This window comes from Petromyzon marinus, chromosome 38 (genome assembly GCF_048934315.1).
Source record: "Petromyzon marinus isolate PM22_M1 ecotype Great Lakes invasive population chromosome 38, UKy_Petmar_22M1.pri1.0, whole genome shotgun sequence".
NCBI classification, from domain to species: Eukaryota; Metazoa; Chordata; class Hyperoartia; order Petromyzontiformes; family Petromyzontidae; genus Petromyzon; species Petromyzon marinus.
In genome coordinates this window covers 9,860,107-9,887,368 of record NC_133704.1, presented here as the reverse complement: position 1 = coordinate 9,887,368, position 27,262 = coordinate 9,860,107, and the positions used below count along the sequence as shown (strand labels likewise).

General features: G+C 45.8%; 1 protein-coding gene across 6 annotated transcripts in view; it reads left to right on the top strand.

Moving 5' to 3' along the window:
- Positions 1-9,060: 9,060 nt before the first annotated feature.
- Positions 9,061-27,262, top strand: part of LOC116950143 (RILP-like protein 1) — a 44,155-nt gene continuing 25,953 nt past the window's right edge. For 2 of the 6 annotated variants that reach the window (XM_076072649.1, XM_076072650.1), the window contains exons 1-5: positions 9,181-9,978; positions 11,492-11,710; positions 13,535-13,711; positions 18,013-18,169; positions 21,237-21,355. In XM_076072649.1, coding sequence (XP_075928764.1) covers positions 11,570-11,710; positions 13,535-13,711; positions 18,013-18,169; positions 21,237-21,355 — 594 coding nt within the window. In that variant the 5' untranslated portion in view covers positions 9,181-9,978; positions 11,492-11,569. Of the gene's footprint in view, positions 9,979-11,491; positions 11,711-13,534; positions 13,712-18,012; positions 18,170-21,236; positions 21,356-27,262 lie in introns of all 6 variants that reach the window. The other 4 variants (XM_076072648.1, XM_076072647.1, XM_076072646.1 and 1 more) reach the window with 4 other exon arrangements.

Here is a 27,262-nt window from a genome sequence, read left to right as displayed (position 1 = left end):
GCTAAAGCGCAGCAGGTTGGCACAGTAGGGGGCACAGGTGGTGCATCTCCCGGTTATCTCAGTCGACCAACCCATGGCACCATCTGGGTCTGTCCCGAGACCACCTCCTGTCAGCGGCCAGTCTTCGACTCTTCACGTGGTGGCCTCGAAGTGCACCTAGCCTGGCACAGGCGCCGTGGTGACGTCACCGTCACTTCGTGGCATTCAATGAAAACGAGGACCGCGTACAAAAAGAATCGAACCTTCGATTCAGTTGTTCCAATGGACTCTTGAGTGCAGAAATAAGGACATTTTCCAGGAATTGATTTTAATTGGACCGGAATATTTTCGAATGTCGGCGGAAGAGACGTCGTCGATTCGAGGAGCAACGACTCCACCGTCGAAGCGTGGTGGAAGTTTCCGTGTCGATTTCCATCGTAGGGGTTGCTCGAGAATCGATGCCTGCCTTGGGCGAATGCTTCAACGTTGAATCGCATTTGAACGGCCAAGTCTGCATTCATTGCTACAAGAATTAGTAAAAGATGATCGATTCCCGTTGGAGCAAAATACCATGATTCCCCATCCCGCCCCCGACATGAACCACTTTGTTGAGTTATTATTTGTGGTCAGGTCGCTTCTAAAAAAAAGTTAATACCGGGTAAGATTAAAAAAAAAAAGTTTAGTTTAATTTATATGTATATTTTTATCAAGTGATTTATCTTTTATATTTTTTGCACTCCTATCGTGGTTTTGTTTGTATTGTTTATTGTTGTTGCAACGTTCTGACCCGCTGGACAATGTGAGAAAAATAGCTTTGTAGCTCATCGGATTCTTCCACTATATTTAAATTAAATGTTAATTCCTAGAGGAAGTGACGTCGATTCACACCCCCCCCCCCTCTGTGGGGTCGCACACCGGATTGGTCAGTCCTTCAATGCAGTTCGACCAATCAAAGGCCACAAGCGCGCGCAGGCACGACGCGCTCCCGCGATTGGTCGGGGTGCGGGCCAATCGCGCGCGCGACGACCTGCCGTGTGCTTATGCGGTGTAGGGAATGTAACAGCACAACGGTTTGCAATCTGTAATGCAGTTCAGAATCATAATCTTTATTTGGGTCGCGGAAGGAATCCGATGAGCTATAAAGCTCTTTATTTTACAGATGTCCGGTAGGGGCGGGTCAATAACGTATGGGATTCTGTTACCACTACAAATTACTAGCCTTTTTTTTTTACAATCTTTTCAACAAAATTCAGCTCTCCACCTCTGGCTTGAGGCTATTAAACTGGAATTCACGTCTCATATCTTTGCTGAAGTATTGTCCCACATTTGGAACAGGCTGCTGATCCCCCAATAAACATACTGTAGGGCAAGGTTTGTTCAATGTTGGCCCACCGTTGGCCCAACGTTGCATGCTTCCTGGGCCCGCATCATCATCATCATCAACACGTCACAATGAGTGTCACATTACAAATGACAGGTGCGTGTGTGAATAATAAATAACTTAAATGTGTTTATTCCATTCGAGGAAAGTGGTTGCCCTATGGGAATCCAATTCATCTGGCTCCTTAAGGACTGCTTGGTGACGTTATATATTAAGGACCATTCACGTGCATTTCGGCTCTTGAAATATTGAGGGTTTTTTGTTGTTGTTTGTTTTACCGAATTCTAATAAAAGGATCTTCTTACGTTGGTTGCCTGCTACTTTACTGCCCTACGCAAAGACCGAGCCCCCCGCAAAAAAACGTAACAATTCCACCACTTGCTCTCGGGGAATGAAATTCACTGTTCCTTCCTAATTAGAGATCTGAATATATAAACAAAAGCAGGTACCCGCAGTAGTTAATACAGTGAGGGAAAAAAGTATTTGATCCCCTGCTGATTTTGTACGTTTGCTCACTGACAAAGAAATGATCAGTCTATAATTTTAATGGTAGGTTTATTTGAACAGTGAGAGACAGAATAGCAACAACAAAATCCAGAAAAACGCATGTCAAAATGTTATACATTTATTTGCATTTTAATGAGGGAAATAAGTATTTGACCCCCTCTCAGTCAGAAAGATTTCTGGCTCCCAGGTGTCTTTAATACAGGTAACGAGCTAAGATTAGGAGCACACTCTTAAAGGGAGTGCTCCTAATCTCAGCTTGTTACCTGTATAAAAGACACCTGTCCACAGAAGCAATCAATCAGATTCCAAACTCTCCACCATGGCCAAAACCAAAGAGCTCTCCAAGGATGTCAGGAACAAGATTGTAGACCTACACAAGGCTGGAATGGGCTACAAGACCACTGCCAAGCAGCTTGGTGAGAAGGTGACAACAGTTGGTGCATTATTCGCAAATTGAAGAAACACAAAAAAACTGTCAATCTCCCTCGGCCTGGGGCTCCATGCAATATCTCACCTCGTGGAGTTGCAATGATCATGAGAACGGTGATGAATCAGCCCAGAACTACACGGGAAGATCTTGTCAATGATTTCAAGGCAGCTGGGACCATAGTCACCAAGAAAACAATTGGTAACACTACGCCGTGAAGGACTGAAATCCTGCAGCGCCTGCAAGCTCCCCCTGCTCAAGAAAGCACATATACATGCCCGTCTGAAGTTTTCCAATGAACTTCTGAATGATTCAGAGGAAAACTGGGTGAAAGTATTGTGGTCAGATGAGACCAAAATGGAGCTCTTGGCATCAACTCAACTCGCCGTGTTTGGAGGAGGAGGAATGCTGCCTATGACCCCAAGAACACCATCCCCACCGTCAAACATGGAGGTGGAAACATTATGCTTTGGGGGTGTTTTTTTCTGCTAAGGGGACAGGACAACTTCACCGCATCAAAGGGACGATGGACGGGGCCATGTACCGTCAAATCTTGGGTGAGAACCTCCTTCCCTCAGCCAGGGCATTGAAAATAGGTCATGGATGGGTATTCCAGCATGTCAATGACCAAAGACACACGGCCAAGGCAACAAAGGAGTGGCTCAAGAAGAAGCACATTAAGGTCCTGGAGTGGCCTAGCCAGTCTCCAGACCTTAATCCCATAGAAGATCTGTGAAGGGAGCTGAAGGTTCGAGTTGCCAAACGTCAGCCTCGAAACCTTAATGACTTGGAGAAGATCTGCAAAGAGGAGTGGGACAAAAACCCTCCTGAGATGTGTGCAAACCTGGTGGCCAACTACAAGAAACGTCTGACCTCTGTGACTGCCAACAAGGGTTTTGCCACCAAGTACTAAGTCATGTTTTGCAGAGATGGTCAAATACTTATTTCCCTCATTAAAATGCAAATCAATTTATAACATTTTTGACATGCGTTTTTCTGGATTTTTGTTGTTATTCTGTCTCTCACTGTTCAAATAAACCTACCATTAAAGTTATAGACTGATCATTTCTTTGTCAATGGGCAAACGTACAAAATCAGCAGGGGATCAAATACTTTTTTTCCCTCACTGTAAGCCCGTTGCGCTATGAACCTGGCCAAAACAGAGTTCGATTCCCGGCCACGGCTACAAGTGATTTCGATGGTCGCCTCAACGATTTCGTCAATAAAACTGCCGTAAAAGTTAATATGTAACAACGTTTCGGGAAATGCCCCATTGTCAGAGCACATGAAATCAATTTGCCGTGACAGATGGGCCAATCGCTCATGATGTTTGTGCTAAGGATCATTGCCTGCAACGTTGGCTATTATATATTTTAAGGCAGTGTTGTTGATGATAAGCGTTACACGTTTTGTGAGGTATATGTTTCGTGTGTGTATCTATGTCAGTCGTAGTTATTTTTGAGCAGTGCGTATGTGGTGTGTCTGTCAGCAGTGTGTGTGTGATGTGTCTGTCAGCAGTGTGTGTGGTGTGTGTGTCAGTAGTATATGTGGTGTGTCAGTAGTGTGCGTGGTGTGTCAGCAGTGTGTGTGGTGTGTCAGCAGTGTGTGTCAGCAGTGTGTGGTGTGTCTGTCAGCAGTATGTGTGGTGTGTCTGTCAGCAGTGTGTGTGGTGTGTGTCAGCAGTGTGTGTGGTGTGTGTGTCAGCAGTGTGTGGTGTCTGTCAGCAGTGTGGGGTGTGTCAGCAGTGTGTGTGGTGTGTCTGTCAGCAGTGTGTGGTGTGTCTGTCAGCAGTGTGTGTGGTGTGTCTGTCAGCAGTGTGTGTGGTGTGTCTGTAGTGTGTGTGATGTGTCTGTCAGCAGTATGTGTGGTGTGTCTGTCAGCAGTGTGTGTGGTGTGTCTGTAGTGTGTGTGATGTGTCTGTCAGCAGTATGTGTGGTGTGTCTGTCAGCAGTGTGTGTGGTGTGTCTGTAGTGTGTGTGGTGTGTCTGTCAGTAGTGTGTGTGGTGTGTCTGTCAGTAGTATGTGTGGTGTGTCAGCAGTGTGTGTGATGTGTCTGTCAGCAGTGTGTGTGATGTGTCTGTCAGCAGTGTGTGTGGTGTGTCAGCAGTGTGTGGTGTGTCTGTCAGCAGTGTGTGTGGTGTGTCTGTCAGTAGTATGTGGTGTGTCTGTCAGCAGTGTGTGGTGTGTCTGTCAGCAGTGTGTGTGGTGTGTCTGTCAGCAGTGTGTGTGGTGTGTCAGCAGTGTGTGTGGTGTGTCTGTCAGTAGTGTGTGTGTCTGTCAGCAGTGTGTGGTGTGTCTGTCAGTAGTGTGTGTGGTGTGTCTGTCAGCAGTGTGTGTGTCTGTCAGTAGTGTGTGTGGTGTGTCTGTCAGCAGTGTGTGGTGTGTCTGTCAGCAGTGTGTGTGATGTGTCTGTCAGCTGTGTGTGGTGTGTCTGTCAGTAGTGTGTGTGGTGTGTCAGTAGTATGTGTGGTGTGTCAGCAGTGTGTGGTGTGTCTGTCAGCAGTGTGTGTGGTGTGTCAGCAGTGTGTGTGATGTGTCAGCAGTGTGTGTGGTGTGTCTGTCAGCAGTGTGTGTGATGTGTCTGTCAGCAGTGTGTGTGGTGTGTCAGCAGTGTGTGTGGTGTGTCTGTCAGCAGTGTGTGTGGTGTGTCTGTCAGTAGTATATGGTGTGTCTGTCAGCAGTGTGTGGTGTGTCTGTCAGCAGTGTGTGTGGTGTGTGTGTCAGCAGTGTGTATGGTGTGTCTGTCAGTAGTGTGTGTGTCTGTCAGCAGTGTGTGTGGTGTGTCAGCAGTGTGTGTGGTGTGTCTGTCAGCAGTGTGTGGTGTGTCTGTCAGCAGTGTGTGTGATGTGTCTGTCAGCTGTGTGTGGTGTGTCTGTCAGTAGTGTGTGTGGTGTGTCAGTAGTATGTGTGGTGTGTCAGCAGTGTGTGGTGTGTCTGTCAGCAGTGTGTGTGGTGTGTCTGTCAGCAGTGTGTCAGCAGTGTGTGGTGTGTCTGTCAGCAGTGTGTGTGGTGTGTGTGTCAGCAGTGTGTGGTGTGTCAGCAGTGTGTGTGGTGTGTCTGTCAGCAGTGTGTGTGGTGTGTCTGTCAGCAGTGTGTGTGGTGTGTCTGTCAGCAGTGTGTGTGGTGTGTGTGTCAGCAGTGTGTGGTGTGTCAGCAGTGTGTGTGGTGTGTCTGTCAGCAGTGTGTGTGGTGTGTCTGTCAGCAGTGTGTGTGGTGTGTCTGTCAGCAGTGTGTGTGGTGTGTCAGTAGTGTGTGGTGTCTCTCAGCAGTGTGTGTGGTGTGTCTGTTCGCAGTGTGATGGTGTGTCAGTAGTGTGTGTGGTGTGTCTGTCAGCAGTATGTGTGGAGTGTCTGTCAGCAGTGTGTGTGGTGTGTCAGCAGTGTGTGTGGTGTGTCAGCAGTGTGGTGTGTCTGTCAGCAGTGTGGGGTGTGTTAACAGTGTGTGTGGTGTGTCAGCAGTGTGTGTGATGTGTCTGTCAGGAGTATGTGTGGTGTGTCTGTCAGCAGTGTGTGGTGTGTCTGTCAGCAGTGTGTGGTGTCTGTCAGCAGTATGTGTGGTGTGTCTGTCAGCAGTATGTGTGGTGTGTCTGTCAGTAGTGTGTGTGGTGTGTCAGTAGTATGTGTGGTGTGTCAGCAGTGTGTGGTGTGTCTGTCAGCAGTGTGTGTGGTGTGTGTGTGTCAGCAGTGTGTGTGGTGTGTCTGTCAGTAGTGTGTGTGGTGTGTCAGTAGTATGTGTGGTGTGTCAGCAGTGTGTGGTGTGTCTGTCAGCAGTGTGTGTGGGGTGTGTGTCAGCAGTGTGTGTGGTGTGTGTCAGCAGTGTGTGGTGTGTCTGTCAGCAGTGTGGGGTGTGTCAGCAGTGTGTGTGGTGTATGTCAGCAGTGTGTGGTGTGTCTGTCAGCAGTGTGTGTGGTGTGTCAGCAGTGTGTGTGGTGTGTCAGCAGTGTGTGTGGTGTGTCTGTTCGCAGTGTGTGTGTCAGCAATGTGTGTGGTGTGTCTGCCAGCAGTGTGTGTGGTGTGTCAGTAGTGTGTGTGGTGTGTCTGTCAGCAGTATGTGTGGTGTGTCTGTCAGCAGTGTGTGTGGTGTGTGTCAGCAGTGTGGTGTGTCTGTCAGCAGTGTGGGGTGTGTTAACAGTGTGTGTGGTGTGTCAGCAGTGTGTGTGATGTGTCTGTCAGGAGTATGTGTGGTGTGTCTGTCAGCAGTGTGTGGTGTGTCCGTCAGCAGTGTGTGGTGTCTGTCAGCAGTATGTGTGGTGTGTCTGTCAGCAGTGTGTGTGGTGTATCTGCCAGCAGTGTGTGTGTGGTGTCAATAAGGGTGGGGTGAGCCCGAAGTAATAAGTTGTATGGGTTGTGTAAACATCAGCACTTGGGGAGACAAAGGCGGTCGGGCGTGGTGCATTCCACCACAACCCCTTTGCAACGACAGTCTGTTAAAATGCTACATGAGGGGGGGGGGTCTTTATAGTGTGTGTAATGAGTTGTATCTAAGTAATGAGGCTGTAGTATCTTAAGTAATGAGACTGTAGTACGAGTCGTGTGTGTGTTGTGTGAGCTGCGGTGGAGGCTGTAGTTTGTTTGAGCGGTGTGTGTGTGGGTTGTGTGCTGTAGGTGATACTGCTGTAGTAGGGGGTACGGTGTGAGTTGCCATGTGGTTGTGAAACTGCGACGAGGCTTGATTTAAAGATTTCGTGACTGCAGGAATTCATACTATTCGGGTCTTTCGGGAAAGTCACGTAGATAATAAAATAATAATAATGAAAATCACGACGTTTCGATCACAACACAAGCAATCGTTACGAGACATCCTTTGCCAGTAGCAAGATATATTAATAGGTTTTTACCCTTTTATCTGGCACCAAAACTGACACCTTTATACAAGGGATCATGTTTGCAATAACCACAACACAAGCAGTCAAAATACAAACAAAAAAAGACAACTCTGATAATGATATGCACTGTCCTAGTTGTGGTGAGGCTGTAGTGTGTGTGGTGTAGTTGTGGTGAGGCTATAATGTGGTGTAGCTGTAGTGTAGCTGTAATGAGGCTGTAGTGTGTGTGGTGTAGCTGTAATGAGGCTGTAGTGTGTGTGGTGTAGCTGTAATGAGGCTGTAGTGTGTGTAGTGTAGCTGTGGTGAGACTGTAGTGTGTGTGTGGTGTAGCTGTGGTGAGGCTGTAGTGTGTGTGGTGTAGCTGTAGTGAGGCTGTAGTGTGTGTGGTGTAGCTGTAGTGAGGCTCTAGTGTGTGTGGTGTAGCTGTGGTGAGGCTGTAGTGTGTGTGGTGTAGCTGTAGTGAGGCTGTAGTGTGTGTGGTGTGGCTGTGGTGAGGCTGTAGTGTGTGTGTGGTGTGGTTGTGGTGAGGCTGTAGTGTGTGTGGTGTAATTGTGGTGAGGCTGTAGTGTGGTGTAGTTGTGGTGAGGCTGTGATGTGTGTGGTGTAGTTGTGGTGAGGCTGCAGTGTGGTGTAGTTGTAGTGTGTGTGTTGTAGCTGTGGTTAGGCTGTAGTGTGTGTGGTGTAGTTGTGGTGAGGCTGTAGTGTGTGTGGTGTAGTTTTGGTGAGGCTGTAGTTGTGGTGAGGCTGTGATGTGTGTGGTGTAGTTGTGGTGAGGCTGTAGTGTGGTGTAGTTGTAGTGTGTGTGGTGTAGCTGTGATGAGGCTGTAGTGTGCGTGGTGTAGTTGTGGTGAGGCTGTAGTGTGTGTGGTGTAGCTGTGGTGAGGCTGTAGTGTGTGTGGTGTAGCTGTGGTGAGGCTGTAGTGTGTGTGGTGTAGCTGTGGTGTGTGTGGTGTAGCTGTAGTGAGGCTGTAGTGTGTGTGGTGTAGCTGTAGTAAGGCTGTAGTGTGTGTGTGGTGTGGCTGTGGTGAGGCTGTAGTGTGTGTGGTGTAGCTGTGGTGAGACTGTAGTGTGTGTGGTGTGGCTGTGGTGAGGCTGTAGTGTGTGTGGTGTAGCTGTGGTGAGGCTGTAGTGTGTGTGGTGAGGCTGTAGTGTGTGTGGTGTAGCTGTGGTGTGTGTGGTGTAGCTGTAGTGAGGCTGTAGTGTGTGTGGTGTAGCTGTAGTAAGGCTGTAGTGTGTGTGTGGTGTGGCTGTGGTGAGGCTGTAGTGTGTGTGGTGTAGCTGTGGTGAGACTGTAGTGTGTGTGGTGTGGCTGTGGTGAGGCTGTAGTGTGTGTGGTGTAGCTGTGGTGAGGCTGTAGTGTGTGTGGTGTAGCTGTGGTGAGGCTGTAGTGTGTGTGTGGTGTAGCTGTGGTGAGGCTGTAGTGTGTGTGGTGTAGCTGTAGTGAGGCTGTAGTGTGTGTGGTGTAGCTGTGGTGTGTGTGGTGTAGCTGTGGTGAGGCTGTAGTGTGTGTGTGGTGTGGCTGTGGTGAGGCTGTAGTGTGGTGTAGTTGTAGTGTGTGTGGTGTAGCTGTGGTGAGGCTGTAGTGTGTGTGGTGTAGCTGGAGTGAGGCTGTAGTGTGTGTGGTGTAGCTGTAGTGAGGCTGTAGTGTGTGTGGTGTAGCTGTAGTGTGTGTGGTGTAGCTGGAGTGAGGCTGTAGTGTATGTGGTGTAGCTGTAGTGAGGCTGTAGTGTGTGGTGTAGCTGTAGTGAGGCTGTAGTGTGTGTGGTGTAGTTGTAGTGTGTGTAGTGTAGCTGTAGTGTGTGTGTGGTGTAGCTGTAGTGTGTGTAGTGTAGCTGTAGTGTGTGTGGTGTAGCTGTAGTGTGTGTGGTGTAGCTGTAGTGTGTGTGGTGTGGCTGTAGGTGACGAGGCCGGCGCTAAAGCGGAACGACCCCCGGGGGAGTGGGGGGGGGTGAGCGCCTTCATCCTCGTCCCCTCCTCTGCGTGACGCCTCTCCCCCCACCACCACCGCCGTCACCACCACCGCCGTCACCACCACCGCCGTCACCACCACCGCCGTCACCACCACCGCCGTCACCACCACCGCCGTCACCACCACCGCCGTCACCACCACCGCCGTCACCACCACCGCCGTCACCACCACCGCCGTCACCACCACCGCCGTCACCACCACCGCCGTCACCACCACCGCCGTCACCACCACCGCCGTCACCACCACCGCCGTCACCACCACCGCCGTCACCACCACCGCCGTCACCACCACCGCCGTCACCACCACCGCCTCCCTGATGGCAGCAGCAGCAGCAGGCGTCTCTGTCTGTGTGCGCTCGTCGTGCCGCGCCATCGTGCCGAGCTAACGGTGTCCGGCCCAGGCGTCGCGATGTGGCGACAGTCGTCGGGTTCCGCACGGCCCTAGGAAGGCGCAGCCGCCGGGCGGGGGGACAAGACCGCGTGCCGAACACCTCTTTTTGCTCGAGGACCTTGGAGGAGGACGAGGAGGAGTAAGATATATTTATATAGGGCGTCCATTTAGAGAGGTTTGGTAGGTTGGAGGTTGTTTTGCGCTCACGGCGAAGGAGAGGGGGAAGGGATTGAGTCCGTGGCGGTGGGGCGGCGATGGAGGTGGCAGCCGCTTGACCCGCGTCCCGACAACTTGGCACGAGGAGCCGGGGGTGGTGGCGGCGGCGGCTGAGGGGCTGCTGAGGCTGAGGGGCTGAGGGGCTGGTGGCGGCTGAGGGGCTGCTGAGGCTGAGGGGCTGGTGAGGCTGAGGGGCTGGTGAGGCTGAGGGGCTGGTGAGGCTGGTGAGGCTGAGGGGCTGCTGAGGCCGAGGGGCTGGTGGCGGCGTGTGGAGGACGAGAGAGGTAAAAATAACACACGCGGGGCACTGCAGCGCGGGTTTCGGGCTGCCACGGGAGGCCGAGGCCGCCGCCGCCGCCGTCTTCGGTCGTGGCCACGAGCGCGGAGCTGCTGATCTGCTTAGCGTCGTCGGCGTCGTCGCTAAATGTTGTAACTGTTATCACTGTTATCGAGCAGCATCGCAGGGATGAGTGTAGCTGCTGAGTTACCACCATTGACATCGCCGCCACCAGCACCACCCTCGTCGTTAACAACTATAACCACCACCAGCACCACCCTCATTGTTAACAACTATAACCACCACCAGCACCAGCACCACCCTCATTGTTAACAACTATAACCACCACCAGCACCAGCACCACCCTCGTTGTTAACAACTATAACCAGCACCACCAGCACCACCACCAGCACCACCACCACCCTCATTGTTAACAACTATAACCACCACCAGCACCAGCACCACCCTCATCGTTAACAACTATAACCACCACCACCAGCACCACCCTCATTGTTAACAACTATAACAACCAGCACCCTCATTGTTAACAATTATAACCACCACCAGCACCACCACCCTCATCGTTAACAAATCTAACCACCACCACCTGTACCACCCTCATCGTTAACAACTATAACCAGCACTACCACCACCAGCACCACCAGCACTACCACCAGCACCACCCTCATTGTTAACAACTATAACAACCACCGGCACCACCACCCTCATTGTTAACAACTATAACCACCAGCACCAGCACCACCAGCACCACCACCACCAGCACCACCCTCATTGTTAACAACTATAACAACCACCAGCACCACCACCCTCATTGTTAATAACTATAACCACCAGCACCACCACCACCAGCACCACCCTCATTGTTAACAACTATAACAACCACCAGCACCACCACCCTCATTGTTAACAACTATAACAACCAGCACCACCACCCTCATTGTTAACAACTATAACCAACACCACCACCCTCATCGTTAACAACTATAACCACCAGCACCACCACCACCACCATCAGCACCACCCTCATTGTTAACAACTATAACCACCACCATCATCGTTAACAACTATTACCACCACCACCACCACCCTCATCGTAAACAACTATAACCACCACCACCCTCATCGTAAACAACTATAACCACCACCACCTTCATCGTAAACAACTATAACCACCACCGTCATCGTCAACATCACTAGCTTCAACCAGAACTGCTGCACTACCGCCACCATCATAATAACCAACCATCATCGTTGTCGTTACCAAAGGGAAAAGTGCGGCACCGCTTAGCATCATCACCAAAAGCATAACATCCACCGCCATCAACTATCATCACTGTCACTGTAACCACAGCCATCTTCACCGCTACCAATGGAACGAATATAACATGCCCATTCATCACTGCAACCCAAGCATCACCATAACCCAAGCTTCACCACCACCACCACCGTCACACTTTCTACCGATTACGGTCGTCAACCCCCATTGCCTTGTCCGGCAGCAGGGAGGAATCGAGCCAGGAGGGGAGAGCGAGGGAGACCTGGAGAAGTATCTGCTGACGAGTGGGGAGTCCTCCGCAATGGACGAGAAGCTCAAGATGCCGGGCTCCCCACTCGACAAGAGCCCCGAGGAGCTGGGCGCCCTGGACGTGTACGACATCGCGGCGCTCCTGGGCCGCGGCTTCGAGAGGGCCCTGGCGGCGGGGACCGAGGGCGGAGAGGTGAAGTAGTTCCCAAATGCCACCGTCTCTCACGCCAAAACCACTTGTGGTGGTGGTGGTGGTGGCGGCGATGGTGGTGGTGGACCAGTATTCTCACAGTGTGTGCATGCAATGTTGGATTTTGGCTAGTCCCTAACCCTACAGGGGTTGCTCCTTTTGTTTTCCTTCACAAATCAAACCAGCGACAGTAGGCCTACGTCTTATCAAAACTGTGCAGTTGTAATAACGCCCGTAAGGCTCAACGTACTAATAATATCACCAGATCTCGATACAAATCAATACGTGCCACCGCCACAAACATAATAACAATTCCCGAAGGTGGGTAACACAAAGTGTCTTGAAGTAATCTCCTCGGCTACAGCCGCCCACTCGCAGTCAACTAATGTTCAACTTCTAAAAACATAAATAATATATTTGGAATCACCGCAGCTCCACCTCCTATCTCCCACCTTTTGATCTCCACTTGCAAATATGGAGCACTGCCCCATGCTGTCTACTCACGAGGTATTCATTATAAAGTGTAAATGGTGCTTGCTTGGCACTAAATTTGAAACCTGACCCCAAACTCGATTCCATTGCAGTGGTCAGTTCTATAAAGCAACTCGATTAACAATTTCCCTTGGTGTGCCATTTAAAGTAGTCAAGGTAAAAAAGCGTGAGCCTGTAGAAGGGCCTCCAATCGAGGGAGATCAGGTGGAGCCCCCTTCTATAAGGGTAATTTGACTTATTTTTCCACGCTAGGGGAGAAATGCACTTAAGATATGTTATTGCGGCTTGCCACAAAAAAACCTAGAAACAAGCCGTAGCCTTGAGGGAAATAACCCAAATAGTTGAACTGTATATCTTGTACATACACACTCAGGTTGAACCAGTATGAATGTTCATTAGGATAGAAAAAGTCTTTATAAATCACAGGAGAGCATTCAATTATGGTATATCAATGATATCACTAATGTGATTCATACGTGTTAATACAGCTATATATTTACATCACGGAACATTGGGAGCTTTAAACTAATGTCTTACAGTCTGGAACACTACTGTACTGTATTTAGTTTTAACTACATCAATAATCCTAACACTGCTATACTAGTGCTCAATCTATTCTTAGTCAGTTGAACCACAGTGCAAACTCAAACTATAATCCCAACCCAAACTCTAGCATTAACTTGACCGATGCATTTTCTGGAGCCCAAACGCCGGCCACAGCTCAGCCCTCAATGTAACCTTTGCCCTCATCCTCCCACTAATCATAGCCATTATTTTGACCCTTGCTCCAATACTATCACTAGCCCTGATCGCCAGTCTCACTCTAATCCGAACTCTAATCCTAAGCCTATTTCCCCCATGTTAAGATTTAGATCAGTTTTCACTTTCAAAGCTCAGACAGAAACACATTAACGTTATCAAATGATGTGAACCTTGGTGACGATACGTATAGGGTGGCTCGAAATTATAATTTACTAAGATAAATGTACATTATTATTAATGTTTTAACATCAACATGCATTTGTCAAAATGTGAATGCACATTTTTCTGAAATGTATACAAATTAAGCTAAAGTAAGTTTTCAAATCGTTTGTTATTCTACACACATTTTAACGTGTCCTACAAACAGAATATTGTTTTCATGCACTTTTCATACGTAAAAAATGTAATGCAGGATGCTCTGTATGCATTATAAGTGTAATAATTGATTCTAAGCTGTGAATCAATGCATATTTACATTTTATCGTACTGTATCTAAAATATTAGATGCTTGTTTTTTTTAGTTATGTCTTGTAGACATTTACAGTACTTCAAAAGGTCCGTTTTGATGGACAGGTGGCACGTGAGGCAGTGCACGAGCTGATGGCACCTGTGATCCGCGTGCTGGAAATGCTGGAGGCTCTGGCTGTTCGGAACGGAGCGGACACTGAGTCCACTACGCTGCGAGAGCAACTGGAGTCAGCCAAGAGAGAAACCATTACGCTGTCCGCGAGGGACTCCCGGCACAAGCAGGTACATTGGGGCACGCTCGGTCCAGACTGTACTGTTGGCCCCATGGACATGGTAAAGAAAGGAGCGTGCACGTCAAAGTGTCTCAAACGAGTATTGTGTGGCTATCATCATCACCAGCTATGACCAATACACTGCTGGATGAAGGCATCTCCAAAACTGTCGCCATCTCTCAAATGTGTTACTCAACATTTATTGTCGATCGTAAACCAGCGGCTAAATTTCTAAATTATGTTGGCTGCCTACATAGTGGTACTTATTTTAAATACCTGAGAGGAATGATGGGCTGAGTCATCCTCTGATTTGGATTTTAAACGCACCAGCTTTTGATTGTGAATTGGGTGTTCTGCCACAGCATCACCTAGCCCAATCTGTTCCTAATTGTATCATTCGTTGTAAGTTTCCACAACAATGGAACAGAGAAAGAAATTACACCTACTTCATGAATTAATGAAAATAAACTGCTGATTGGTAAAAACTAGAAACTTGTCACTGGATCCCACAGATACTAAATTAATAGCTTGTGGTATTCCACGGTGTACATATGTTTGCCACGTGCCAATGTTGAAGTTGAGTATGAATGTCTCGTGCTGTATAAGGATCACTGCAAGCGAGTTTTGCTCGGTGGCAATGTTTTTACAGTAACAATAGCCAAATACAAAAAGGCATTTGTAGATAGCAGTTAGTTGCAGACAGTATGAAACTCAGGCTAATATGTTTTGCTTTCCATCTCAGATGGGATTGAGATAAAGGCCACTTGACCTTCAGAAGCCCTTTTGTGCCAAATGGCTCAAATATCATCGGAGTATGTGCGAGGGATAGGTATCGAGATGGGCACCAGAATGTGGGTCAGTGATGTGGGCTTTGGTTTAGCGCTTGGAAAATATGTATGGGGAAACATCACTGAAACATGCTGCCGTTTAGTAATTCTGTATTAAATGAGCTGCTCGCATTTCTTAAGTGAAATTATTCTCAAATGTGATTCTTAAAATTGTACGATTTTTTTTTATTACAGAATTTTAAACACGATCAATCATTGCATTTTACTTAAATTATGACGTGAAAGGATATATATATTTTTGTTCCAATTGCATTCTGAAAAGAATGAGCCTTTTTTTTAGTTTGACCTGAAACATTTCATGAAAAACCTTGAAGATGGGCCAGTACTTTTTTGCAATTATGACATTGCCAAACCTTTCAATTGCAACCTAGATAACACTCGAGATACAATTATTGACTTTTGACATAATCCATTCTATAGCGTTTACCCATTGATTAAGCATATTAACTGTCAGCACATATTGTGGACATAATTGGCATAAATGCATAATTTATCTACCAACAGAAATCGATTTCTTCTTGACACATCCTTGGCATTACCAGCTTGGGCATAACCAGATTTGATGCTCTGTAATTCTGTTGCTGGATGTCATGCAATCACGATTTACTTGCTCGTTTTGATGTTATGAGCCTCGATGATGTTGGGTGCGACACAACTCAATGTGGAGCGAGCTATTCCCAGTGCAGGCAGCTGAGGGCTTCTGGCTTGACGGATGTGTCGTTTATTGTGTCAAAAATAGCCTTGGATGCTGTAGTTTAAATTTGCATTATGTTCAACCAAGCCGAATGGTTCAAAACCACAGCCTTGTTTCATCTTTTGCAAACCTGTCGATTAATCTATCACATGCCGCATATAGTTGCTGCTCTTGTGTGGATATGTGGCTTATTCATTACTAGGGAGTTGCAATGCATTTGTCACTGTTGCGTTACTTAGACTGAGCACGTGTGTAATGTTATTATATTTACAGCATTGTAAAAGTTTGCCACACTGAGTTGTTTATTGAGGTACAGTATAGAATTTCCTGAAATGATTGTAGGCAGACCAGTGGTTAGGTTTGAGGTTGTGATCAATGTAGCAATGTATTATATGGTATATAAGAGGTTTCTTGAAGAAAAATAAAAAAGGCATGTGAAGGCCGGTGCGTCAGCTTAGCATCACTCTACAACACATTATGTATCTCGTATGGGAAGCAATGGATTATCTCTTGTAAGATGAGATCTCGATCCACTGCTTAATTTGACTATACTTCACCATTGGTCAGTGCTGATTAATGTAGTAATGAGCCCAGGACCAGTTCATTTATCACTTGCCGCTATTGTTAGCCACGGCAGGAAATCTTACTCAGATCGCCAGGTTCGTAGCGCGGTGCGCTAACCACTGCACCGCTGCGCCTCCTAAATAGATTACTTTAGCTAGAAAAACATTAAATTCTCCATACATTGTAGGAATGTAGGAATATTCAGTGTGGGTTTCAGATCTGTGACAATGAAGTTTCAGTGAGAACACATAGGTCACATGGTAAAATGCATGCTGTGTGCTTAACTGGTGGAGAGAAGTGGCTTTAGAATTATATTATACTTATAGTACTCACACATCTACACTAACCCACTGTCATTATTTTCCAGTGCGCTTTTAATGCATTACCATATTTCACTGTAGTTTTCATCTAAATATGATGTTAAGTTATTTAATCGTGAAAATATTCGAACAGGAAAAGACAAATCAGAATACACTGTAAAAGGTTGATGATGTTTTCAGTATTTTGAGCAATTGTCCTTATCCAGATTTCCAAAATGTTGGAACTGTTCTAAATAATGTACTGCATTGCTAGTTTAACTAACCTACGCTATTAAGTGATATGTAGCGACCCATTTTGGATGAAATCTTAGCTCATGTTCATTTAAGACATTTTAGCCATCCTTACCAGGTGCATACAGCAATCAACATACAATTTAGATTAATAAAGTAATTCACTTGAATTTTCTTGCACTTGAGGTTCATGAAAAAAATTGAACAATAAAAGATGGAAGGGGATACTCTTTTAATGACCAAAGTATACATTTTGTAAATGCGTTCTACACGGCCGTAGTCATTTAGGTTGGTATGCTGCGAGTTCGTAAACTAGTCAAGGGTTGAGTCAGCTCATCATCCAGACTGGGTCTTTGAAATGAATATTGTACCACTATGTTGGAAGTCTAGAGTGATTGTCACATGAAGACTGTTACCAGCCATGCATACATTATTTTATGTGTGTCAATGAAGATGAGGACAATGCAGCCAGCGAAGGCCCAATCTTTGCAGAGCACCTTATTCACATTCGGATTGCAATTGCAAATTCTGGTTAGTGGTCAGGAAACTGACCCCCATCATCCTGTCATTGGTTGTAAAATCTGTACTACGTTGTGGGAAGCCAACAGTCGACATATCTTGGAAATATTGACCCCCACGATGGGAATGTGGAATTTCCACCACTGGCTCGGGGCCACCAATGGAGATGAGTGCCACCCAATCCTCATCTGAGCAAGGGCACACTTAGTCCTAATGTTGAATGAGACAATACTGCATTGACAAGAAGGAAGACAACCTAGTGCAACACAGTTAGATGGTAGGGACCCAAGGGTTTCCCCTTAGAGACCTTTGCTGGTGTGAGTTGTCACAACACTGTTAACAAGCATAGTCAATTGTGTCTGAGCCAGAGTGTCCGTGACCTAATTAACCTCCCCGTGGAGGCTGTGTTCACTGTGGCACATGGTTACCTGGTAAACACACCACAGTGTTTACAGGTCATGGCCACTGGCCTGTATCAGGCTATTCATCAGTCCCTGTTTTAACTGTCTTTAAGCATATTGAGACCTCTCTAAAGTAAAAATAATTACCAAAATAAGAAATTGGTGTTTTATGAAAGTGTACATTTTTGTTGAGATGCCTTGTTATATTTAATAAATAATAATTTACAGCCATATGATAATTTACTGCCAGGTGAAGACCTCTCCGCATCATGTCGATCATTGGGGTTGTTTCACCAAACAACGTGGCCAATGTTGGTTGTTGATGTGGGGGTCCATGGACTGGCTTCGATTGGCCACCGATTAGCACGGTTGGCTACATACGGTGCGAAAGAAATTCAACATACATACATTAAACCATGTAAGCCATGTTGGTATATTGTTTCTGTTCTCTCATGGGTTGCGACTGTAAAACTATGCTCACAGTAATGGGGGTCCTTGTATCTTTCGGTGGTACTTCCTACAAAATGACTTTGGAGCCTTTATAGAAGTTACAGTTTGGCAGGCCCGAATGACAAAGAGTTTTTAATTATAAAAAAAAATATGGACAATTTGTCTACCGTATTGGGAAAATTTTGACAATATTAATGGCAGCTGGTCTTGAAGACCACTGCTGCTTGTAAAGTGAAACTGTATTGCTCTGTGTCTTTGCCGACTCTTGGCCTATCTGTTGACAGGAGCTGGAGTTGGTGGAGACGTACTGGAGGGAAAGGGAAGAGGAGATGCTGGGTTGCATGACGGAGCTGCAGGAGGAGAACCGCAAACTGGACAGCGCTTTACGTCGACGGGACACCGACAATGCCGACACCGAGGTGGAGGAGACGCAGGCAGAAGGTGGGCAGGCAGGACCAGGATCAGGCCACTCGCTCCTCTTCACACGAGTGTAAATTAGCCATGTAGCGGTTTCATGGCCACGATTTGATAGATTCTTCGTCTTGTTTTTTCACTCTCTTCTTTGTATCGTTTCTTCTTTTTTGTTTCGTTTGTACAGTTTTATTTGCTCCATTGTCCTAAACGAACCATTAACATATCGCTTGCACAATTTCGGTTCGTTAGAAATTGCGAATTTTCACACGCATGATTCAATGCATGGATCGTGACCGTAAGAAGCAATTTTATTCGAGACACCTCTACACACCTAGTAGAAAATAATAAAGGCTGCAAAAACTTGTTCCACCACATAGTTCGATTTAATAGAGCGAAAGGACAACGTGGTGGTACGAGCGTGCACCAATCACCACTGAGCCAACAAACTCTTTCCTGCAGCAGACCGGTGATGTCTTCACCGAGTTACAGACTCTTTTGTCAGCTGTAGAGTGTACATTAAACACTGCCATGTGCAAGAACAGGTCATTGCGTGCTGGTGCCAAAGCCTGGCTAGAAAAGGTAAAGTAAACAGTGTATCATTTATTACGTTTAATTCACACACACAACTGCAATCGGTGTACTGCTGAGGTTAATTTAAGTAGTCCTTGCCATTGGGAAAATGTGACATTGGGCTGTGAATGTCATATGGTCCTCATTTGTTTTTTTCATAGCCTCCTGGCCAAAGGTCAGTTTATTGTCAGATAATTTGAACTTCAGATTTACATTGGGCCCAGACAAAGCTGGTCAAAAAAAAAATCGTCACAACCGAATAATAATATTTTCTTCCAAAGAAGAATGCAAAATTACTGGCAGATGGGCATTCATTAGGCTAACGCTGATAATTCACGAAGACATTTTTATATGGTCACGTAATATTATTTACCTGTATTCCCCCTAAAATATGTCACCTTGAACTAATTATGTTGAGGGAGAGTGGAATTCCACAAGAAAGGGACAGAGATGGAAATGCCACCGTGGCATTTATCAAGCGAGTCAGTGTCTTCATGTTTAAGGAGCAATGGATGACGCATAGGTTAAATAGTGGTGCTGTGAAACGATATAAATTCCACATTGGAGACCAGTCTTTTCCATAGCGCAGCCACTGTTGACTTCCCACAAAGTGGTACTCATTTTATCCACATTCTATGGATTATAGGTTGTCCCCAGCCTGAGGTGCTGGGAGCAGCAGCTACTAGAATCTGAGTTTGTAGCGAAACTTTGAAGCAATGGCAGAAATAATGTGCTTTTATTTACTACATTGAGGCTTTGATTATAGGAAATACAAAATTGCCCCCACGTGTGTAATAGGTGTGATAGCAGTTACCATTTCTGAATAGCGCAGTGACAGCATTTGTTTGCAGTGTTTTGCCGCAGGTAGAGATGGCATAAAATGTCAAGTTATGCATTCCCTACATGCCTAGCAAGAGGGACGCACCCACGAAGTTCCAGTGAAAACTATGTGAGCATGCGGGGTTATTATTTTAGCCCTGACAAATGGCCAAATGCTGCACCCTTTAACTTGATACATCCTAAACCTCAAATGCTGCAACCCTTTTACATTGATACACGTGTCACAGAGCTGAAACTTTACATTGGGATTGCAGCTTTTGTGGCACAGAATTGTACCTTTCGGTTTTCTATATTGTGTAATATGCAATACCTTAAGGTGTCATAATCATGCAAAGACATACTGCTCGCAACATTTTAGAGAAAACAGTATTTGATTCCAAAGTCTCTACATATATCCCAACAATCCCGATACACTTACTAAAAAGTTTTACACTCAATTTTATTATATAAGGAGCCACGGTTTTGACGATATTCACCATGTTCAGTTTCCTGTTGTTTTAAAAGTATCGAGGGTTATATATATTAGAAAAAAAAATCAGTGGGGTAGCTATAAATGTATCACCTTGTAAATGTGACTGTACAATATGGAAGCATTTGCAGTGGCTTGTGGAGCACTTGAAGGCTCAGATACGGCAATTAGCAGACATAAAATAGCTCGATTGCAAAGACTGAACGTAACTTATCCCTGTGGCTATGAGCCCCATGGAAAAGCTATCCAACTTGACTTACAGTGGGCCACGTTACAGACCTTTTGATCCTGAGAAAATGTTTAGAACATTAGTATGGAATATGTGGCAATAAAAACAACATAACTTTATACGTAGGCTTTCATGACTAATATGATTTGTAATTGGTTTATTTTGGGTTAGGTCATCATGTAGAAATGTGTGTTGTAAAACCCTCCTCCAGCCGACACTGTGAATTCACAGAAGTGTCACGCGAATCAAGCTTGCCGATGTATTACTGCTTCAGCAGCACTGCCCGGTGTTGTTGTTGGAGAGTAATTATCTTAACGACATTTAAATGGATGTCACGTTTCACTGGAGATTACATCCAGCCTCTTCAGGTCGTTAACAGGGGCTCAGGAGATCAGTTTATACATTTGCCGCTTTTGATTCACGTGACAATTTTATTGATTGGCTTTTTGATGGATGGAGGAGGTTTTCACGCACATTTTTACACAACCTAACCCGAAATAAACATCTTGACTTCAAGCTTTCGTGACTGCAGGAATTCATATTCTTTGGGCCTTTTGCTAAATTCACGTAGATAGGTTGAAAAAAAATAACAACCTATCTACGTGACTTTACCGAAAGTCCCAAAGAATACCAAAAGAAACAAATTACGAATAATAAATATGACGTAGCATATTAAAGATGCAATGTGAATCCTTAACAATGCTGATCATAAATTTGCGCTGTGGTCTATTAGTATCCTGATTGCTTTATTGGAATGTGCTCTTTTGAAGTGCTCCACACACATCATCATAAATGGCCAATACAGTAATGATGGTGCTGCACTTTTATAAATGTATTCAAAATAGCAGACAACAGGGTAAAACAAAAACAAAACGACTGACCTGCTCTGCATGCTGCAAGGATGCCTTTTCTGGCATCTTGCTTTTACAATTGGGCCTCATATCTGAAGGGTCGCCTGTAATGTGTTTCCCACATTAATCTTTCAGGTTTGACTGAGAAGGAGCGGGACGTGATGATCAAACTCAAGGAAGTTGTGGACAAGCAGCGGGATGAGATAAGAGCCAAGGACCGGGATATCAGCCAAAAGAATGAAGACGTGGAGGCGGTAAGTAGCGATGTGAATGCGGGACATGTTTGGGTAGAGGTCTAATCATCATCAGCAATGATCTATGTAAAACTGGATCAAGGCCCTCCTCTGCCGTCACAATTTTCTTACGCTCTTGCGATGCCACAATCCATCTATCTCACTCCTGCAGGAGCAGATCTCCATCGCTTCATCTTCGTGGCGGTCGTTTTCTCTCGCGCTTTCTCTCCTGTTGCTGCCATTCTGCCACCAGTCCTTGTCTATCAACCATCATCCCATGAGCGATGTGTCCTGCCCAAAACCCACTTCCTTTTCTTACCAGTCAATACGATGTCTTCTCCTATTTTAGTTTCTTCCCTGAACCACTTGCTCCTCTATTCATCTCGAGCATAATTCTAACATTCGCCTCTCCGTACTTGGCACACCTTTTTTTTTGCTTTTGTTCCATTTTCTTTGTCAGTATTGATGTTTCTGATCCAATAGTCACAGTGGGTAATATCATTTGGGGTTCGACTTTCGAAGTGAGGACTGCGGCTCTCAAATGAATAACGCCGCCCCCGTGGTCTCCCCCATTGTGACACGTGGATCAAACAAATCACTCGAGACTCCGGTGTACGGCAGCCAAGAGCAGGTCATGCGAACGCTGTCGCAAGAGGTCACACGTTTGATGGAACGGTCCTTTGCTGACTATGCATGATGAATGAATGAATATTTTTTTGAAGGCTGTCTTCCTTAGATAGAATGTATAATTAAATTTACGTTTTCAAAAACACTCAATCCTGCTCTAATTTTCCCTCTTTATTTCATAATCTGGTCCTTTTTCCACCTTCAGTAATTACCTATTCTGCTCATTTTGCAATTGTGTCCTTACAACTGGTAATGTCTTACCTGCCCTGCATTTTAAACCACATTGTATTCCTGCCAATCGATTTAAATGCTTCAAATTTGTAAACTTAATTACGATATATTTTGAAATAGGTATTGTATGATTGTTTAGATTTCAATGTGAAATCTATTTGTCAAATTCTGTTATATTTTTCAGACTAAATTATTTCCTTAATAAAAAAAAATGTAGTAATTATCGGGAGGAATGAACCACGCACAAGTTAAAGAATGTCCATACATACTTTTTGGTTTTATTCGGTAAAGTCACGTAGATAAAATAAAACAAAATAAAAGAAACAATTTGTGTTTTATTTTACCTACGTGACTTTACCGAATAAAACCAAATAGTATGAATCCTTGCAGTCACGAAAGCTTCAAATCTAGAATTAATGTCCATACAAGTGAATATAAAACGGTTACCTTAAATATATTTACACATTGCATATGAATGAAATTTACTTTTTGTACAAATCATATTTTGCTCGTTTGTACATAGCTAGACTTTTATGTTGCCAAGCAATAAGCACAACTGATGATATCAAATAAGGGGAAATCATACATAGGGTCCTGCCTATAACGTCAGTTGGTGAGGTGCATTGTTTCTGCCACTGGGAATCGGAATGGAAAACTTAAACGGTATGAATGGAATCTGGATAAGTGTCTGCAAAGCTTCAGCCAGAGCTTTTTCAAACATTGTTAAGAATTCTAATGCTGCTTGTGGCTGTGTAGGGTTATTACCATGTTAACATGCCAGTGCAAGCACTGTCTGACATTTCTTCTGAGCTTGGAGTTAGTTTCATTTTGAAAATGAACTTCATATCCGAAAGTGCACACATGCGTACACACAACTGCATAAGCCTGTGAGCTTGGTTTATTTTCTAAGTCATATTTTAAAATAATATCGCCATTTTCCACTGTTTACTGTGCCAAACTGCGTTGGCAATTTACCAACACTCACTACATGTACGGGGATGCAGATCCACAGCAAATCTCCTTTGTACTTGCTCATTTTTATATGTGTCCAGAACAAAAGACTATTGTTACTACTGCGCATATGTTGCTGATGTGCTGTACAGCTCTCCGATATGTTGTTCGGCATCATGTCCGACGTTTCCCTCCACCTGCTGGGAGCTTCGACAGGAAGTTCCTGAGCATCCACAGGGAGGGCAATACTACTTCAGGAAGTTCCTAAAAATAAACTCTCGGTGCTCGGCATGGTGCCGAAAAGCACACGGTACAACCCAAAAACACATCACTTTTGTTTCAACACTTTGTTGCTTCTGAAGCACGTATCGCTGCGAGTATACTTTCACAAGTGGTTAATTCTCAGACCTTTTAGATTGAACCAGTTGGATTGTGATAAGACAGCGGACACAAAATAGGAGCACGTCGTCAGTTTTGACACACGTAGAAAAATGTGTTGGGCGAGGCAAGGCTGGAAAGTTTCTACTTTGTTTCCACAAAAATTCATGTTCAGAACTGGGATTTTTTTTATGAGCGTGGGCACCCACAGGGGGAGAGAGGCACAATTTCAGCAGCATGGCACCTGACAGGGCACACTCGCATGCTGTTGCAGTAAGGGCAGATGTGTCAGTTAATCCCCTTTCTGATGCGCTACTGCTCCTTCGCTTTGTACTTGCAAGCCTGATTACATTTCCCTTCCGTCCGACGCCGCTGTGCAACGTTTGGATAGTAATCACACTATTCTGGGATTGACCAAATAGGATGAGCAAAATCTTGACCACGGGGAAAGTCACTGAGGTTATGGGGTAGGTTTGGGGACATCTTTGATGGTCCATGCCTTTACCATCCAACGCAACCATGGGCTAATATTGATGGGCTTGACATTGGCAATTCAGTAAAATAGCGAATATAAAAGTTTGTTTCCTTATTTGTACGTATGTTGAATTTCTTTCGCACCTTACATAGTGAACCGTGCTAATCGGAGGTACGGGGGGAAGGACAACTAAACGCAAAAAGCAATTACAACTCACTCTATTGGCAGTTTCTAAAGGTACAGTGAGTGCACAGCACTGGTTTAGCATTACACGTTTGAGCTAAAGTTAGCCGGGAGATCGCTGCATCGGCTACTCACGCTGGTGGCTCGCTCGCTGTGATCTCACCATCCATCATAATCGCTTGAGTCATAGTCCACACAATTACTGAACGCGGAACTGATTGGGACAGGCTGTTACGTTTGAGGGAGGCGTGTGGGGACACGTGCTTAAGAGACCACATTGGTGGGGCGGATGTGGGGGGGTGCCTTTAGAGAGCTGCCAACCTCAAGCCTCTGATCTCCCCAACGAGTTCAACATAAAATAAGTACTGTACAGTAGCAGCGACGTCTTCTTGTGAGGGCCATCTCGGGAAAAGTCGAAGCTCTGCTGTTGCAATCTTGAAGTGTGTGTCATAGTTTGAGTGTAGTTGCCGAGTGTAGCTTTGTGGGGAGCGGTGGTGTAGTGGTTAGTGCGCTGCGCTACGAAACCCGGCGTCTCGAGTTCGATTCCCGCTCACGGTCAACACCGGTGACAATTATCTGAATCGGTCCTGGGCTTTTTCCCTAGGTCGACTGAGCCTCAAATGAGTACCTGGTGCGGTCTGTAAAACATTGCCACTAGGGAGACAAAGGCGGCCGAGCGTGGTGATGGCCACCCACTTCCTCGTGTGCCGTGTTGGCCTTCATAGGTGCTACTCGATAACAGCACTTGCCCCAATAGTCTGTTAAGGCTGTACGGGGGGTATTTGTCTTTGTTTAGTTGCTGATCAATTGAATTCTCGAGGCTCTGTTTTTTCCAAAATAGGTTATGGCACACTTGCCCGTTGTCATGGAGAATGTCTTGATGAAGCAAATTTTTTGCTCGGGCAGGATGAACTTGGCAAGAAATGTTTCCCAAAGACAAGGGGCATTTGTGACAATTGTGTTTAAAAAACGACGTCAAATGGCGGTATGCCATCGTGGCATGTGGATTGTCGATGTGAATGCAATCGTTGCGTTCAGTGTCGTTGCAAACAGAGTTCTGGCCACAAAAGCCTCGCTTACCGACAAGACGGAACTTGCTCGGTGTGCTTTGGGGCCTTTATTGCTATGACTGCAACTCTCATTCCGGGGATGCTCTCGCGAGTGATATCACTGGACCACTGCTGTAAGGTAAAACATCCTGGGCATTTCTTAAGTCAATCAGGATGCTGCTGAGTTGAACGTCCGAGAGATGACTTCACTGAAGACGAGACGTTGAATACAACACGTCATCTTCCGTTCAACGGTATGTAGTAGCAGTGTGCAAAAGCCGCAATTCAAAACGCAGCAGCGAGCCCAGCTCCCTTCGTGGCCGAGGACTTACGACACGCTTGAGTGACTTGGACCGCATTCAACTCCAGATGAGGTCATTACATTCAAAGTGGTGTATAACATGAACTTTAGCCGCTGTTTTGGCAGAATAAAAAGACAAACACCTTCTTATATGGACCTCCTCCAGATCACATGGCTCTGTGGCGTAAGTGTGCTGAAGGGGTTTCTGGTTTTAAGCCATTTTATGACACGTGCATCGCTAAATCATCCGAATTTATACGTCAAATATTGGCCATGCCAATTGGTCACTGAAAGAGATCAAGTTACCAGCAACATTTATTATGAAACATTTAAGAGAGAACTGAAAGTCGAGTGGATAGCGTGAATTATTCACTTGGTGCCTCTTCGTTACCGCTCTGTGAAAATGTAATGTTTAAATAGAAGTTGAAATGAACCCATGAATTAAGCTGAAGTTTTTCCGTCATGCTCTCCGAGCCGAGCCGCGCATGCACAAGTGCGCTGCATGTACACTTGGCCAATGGCTAGCGGCGGTGTGTGAACGTACTCTCCAGTCTGTGATGCCGCATGTGCACAGGCTGTGACGAGCTATTTCCCACAGCGGACCGTTTCCATTCTGCCTCTCTGTGGGGGGGGGGGGGGGGCACTAAAGGATGCATCTTGTATTTCAATTCATATTTTTTTTTCTCCCGTGTTCAGTTCAATGACTAATACAATCAACATTTGAAAAAGGAAAAAAAACTTCGCTTCCACACACCTGCAATGTCACGGTCCGTTTTTTTGTTGTTTGTTAACGCTGGTGGGGGGGCAGGATGGCCCACGATGTTAATGTACAATCGTTTTCATAAAACGGTGAAGTACAAAGGTGGTCAGGTGCCACGTTACTGTTTGTGGAACGTCGTGCAGTCACTTATTTTTGTGTGTCACTCCGGGGAGGGTAAAAAAAAGGTATCCAACAGATGCTCTAGCCGGAAAGGCTGCTGAACGGGATTGTGCTGTCGTTGTTAAGCGGTCATTGGGAAGATAGAGTAACTGTTTAGAGAGAAAAGAGGATGAAGGCAACGTTTTGTGTGTAGGTATATGCGTTGAACTTATTTCGCACCGTGTGTAGCCAACCGTGCTAATCGGAGGTACACATCCGCAGTTTTAAGGGCATTATATAATGAAAATATTATCCAGTTCACGTTGAAATTATAGCTATACTGCTGAATTGTGCGGTGTTGGTTTTCTTTTCACGAGTGGCACCTTAAGGATTTGTGTTTATTGCAGCTTGTTGGTAGTTACTGTACTTCAGTCATTCATGTGCGTTTGTAAGCTTTGCACAGTGAATACAGAGGCATAAAGCCAAGCAGATAAAACAGTTATTTAAGTTACTTAAAGGGGTACACACGACTATAACAACTCACTAAAATAACAAGATACAAATAGATAAAACGATAAAAAAAGACTCGATCTGTGACATCGCAAGCGGGGTAGTCCAGACAGCGATAGAGCAAATGACAACATTCGGCGGGGAGCAGGAGGTGAGGGAGGAGGTGAGGAAGGAGATGGAGGAGGAGGAGGAGGAGGTAGAGCTGCCGACCCTGCTCGACACGGATCCCACGGATCTGGACGTGGACGACGTGTACTCCATCGCGGCCATGGTGGGCAGGGATTTCGAGCAGATGGTGGCGCACGGCGGCTCTTTCCAAGTGGCCCAGTTAATGCCCAAAGTGGTGCGCGTGCTCGAGATCTTG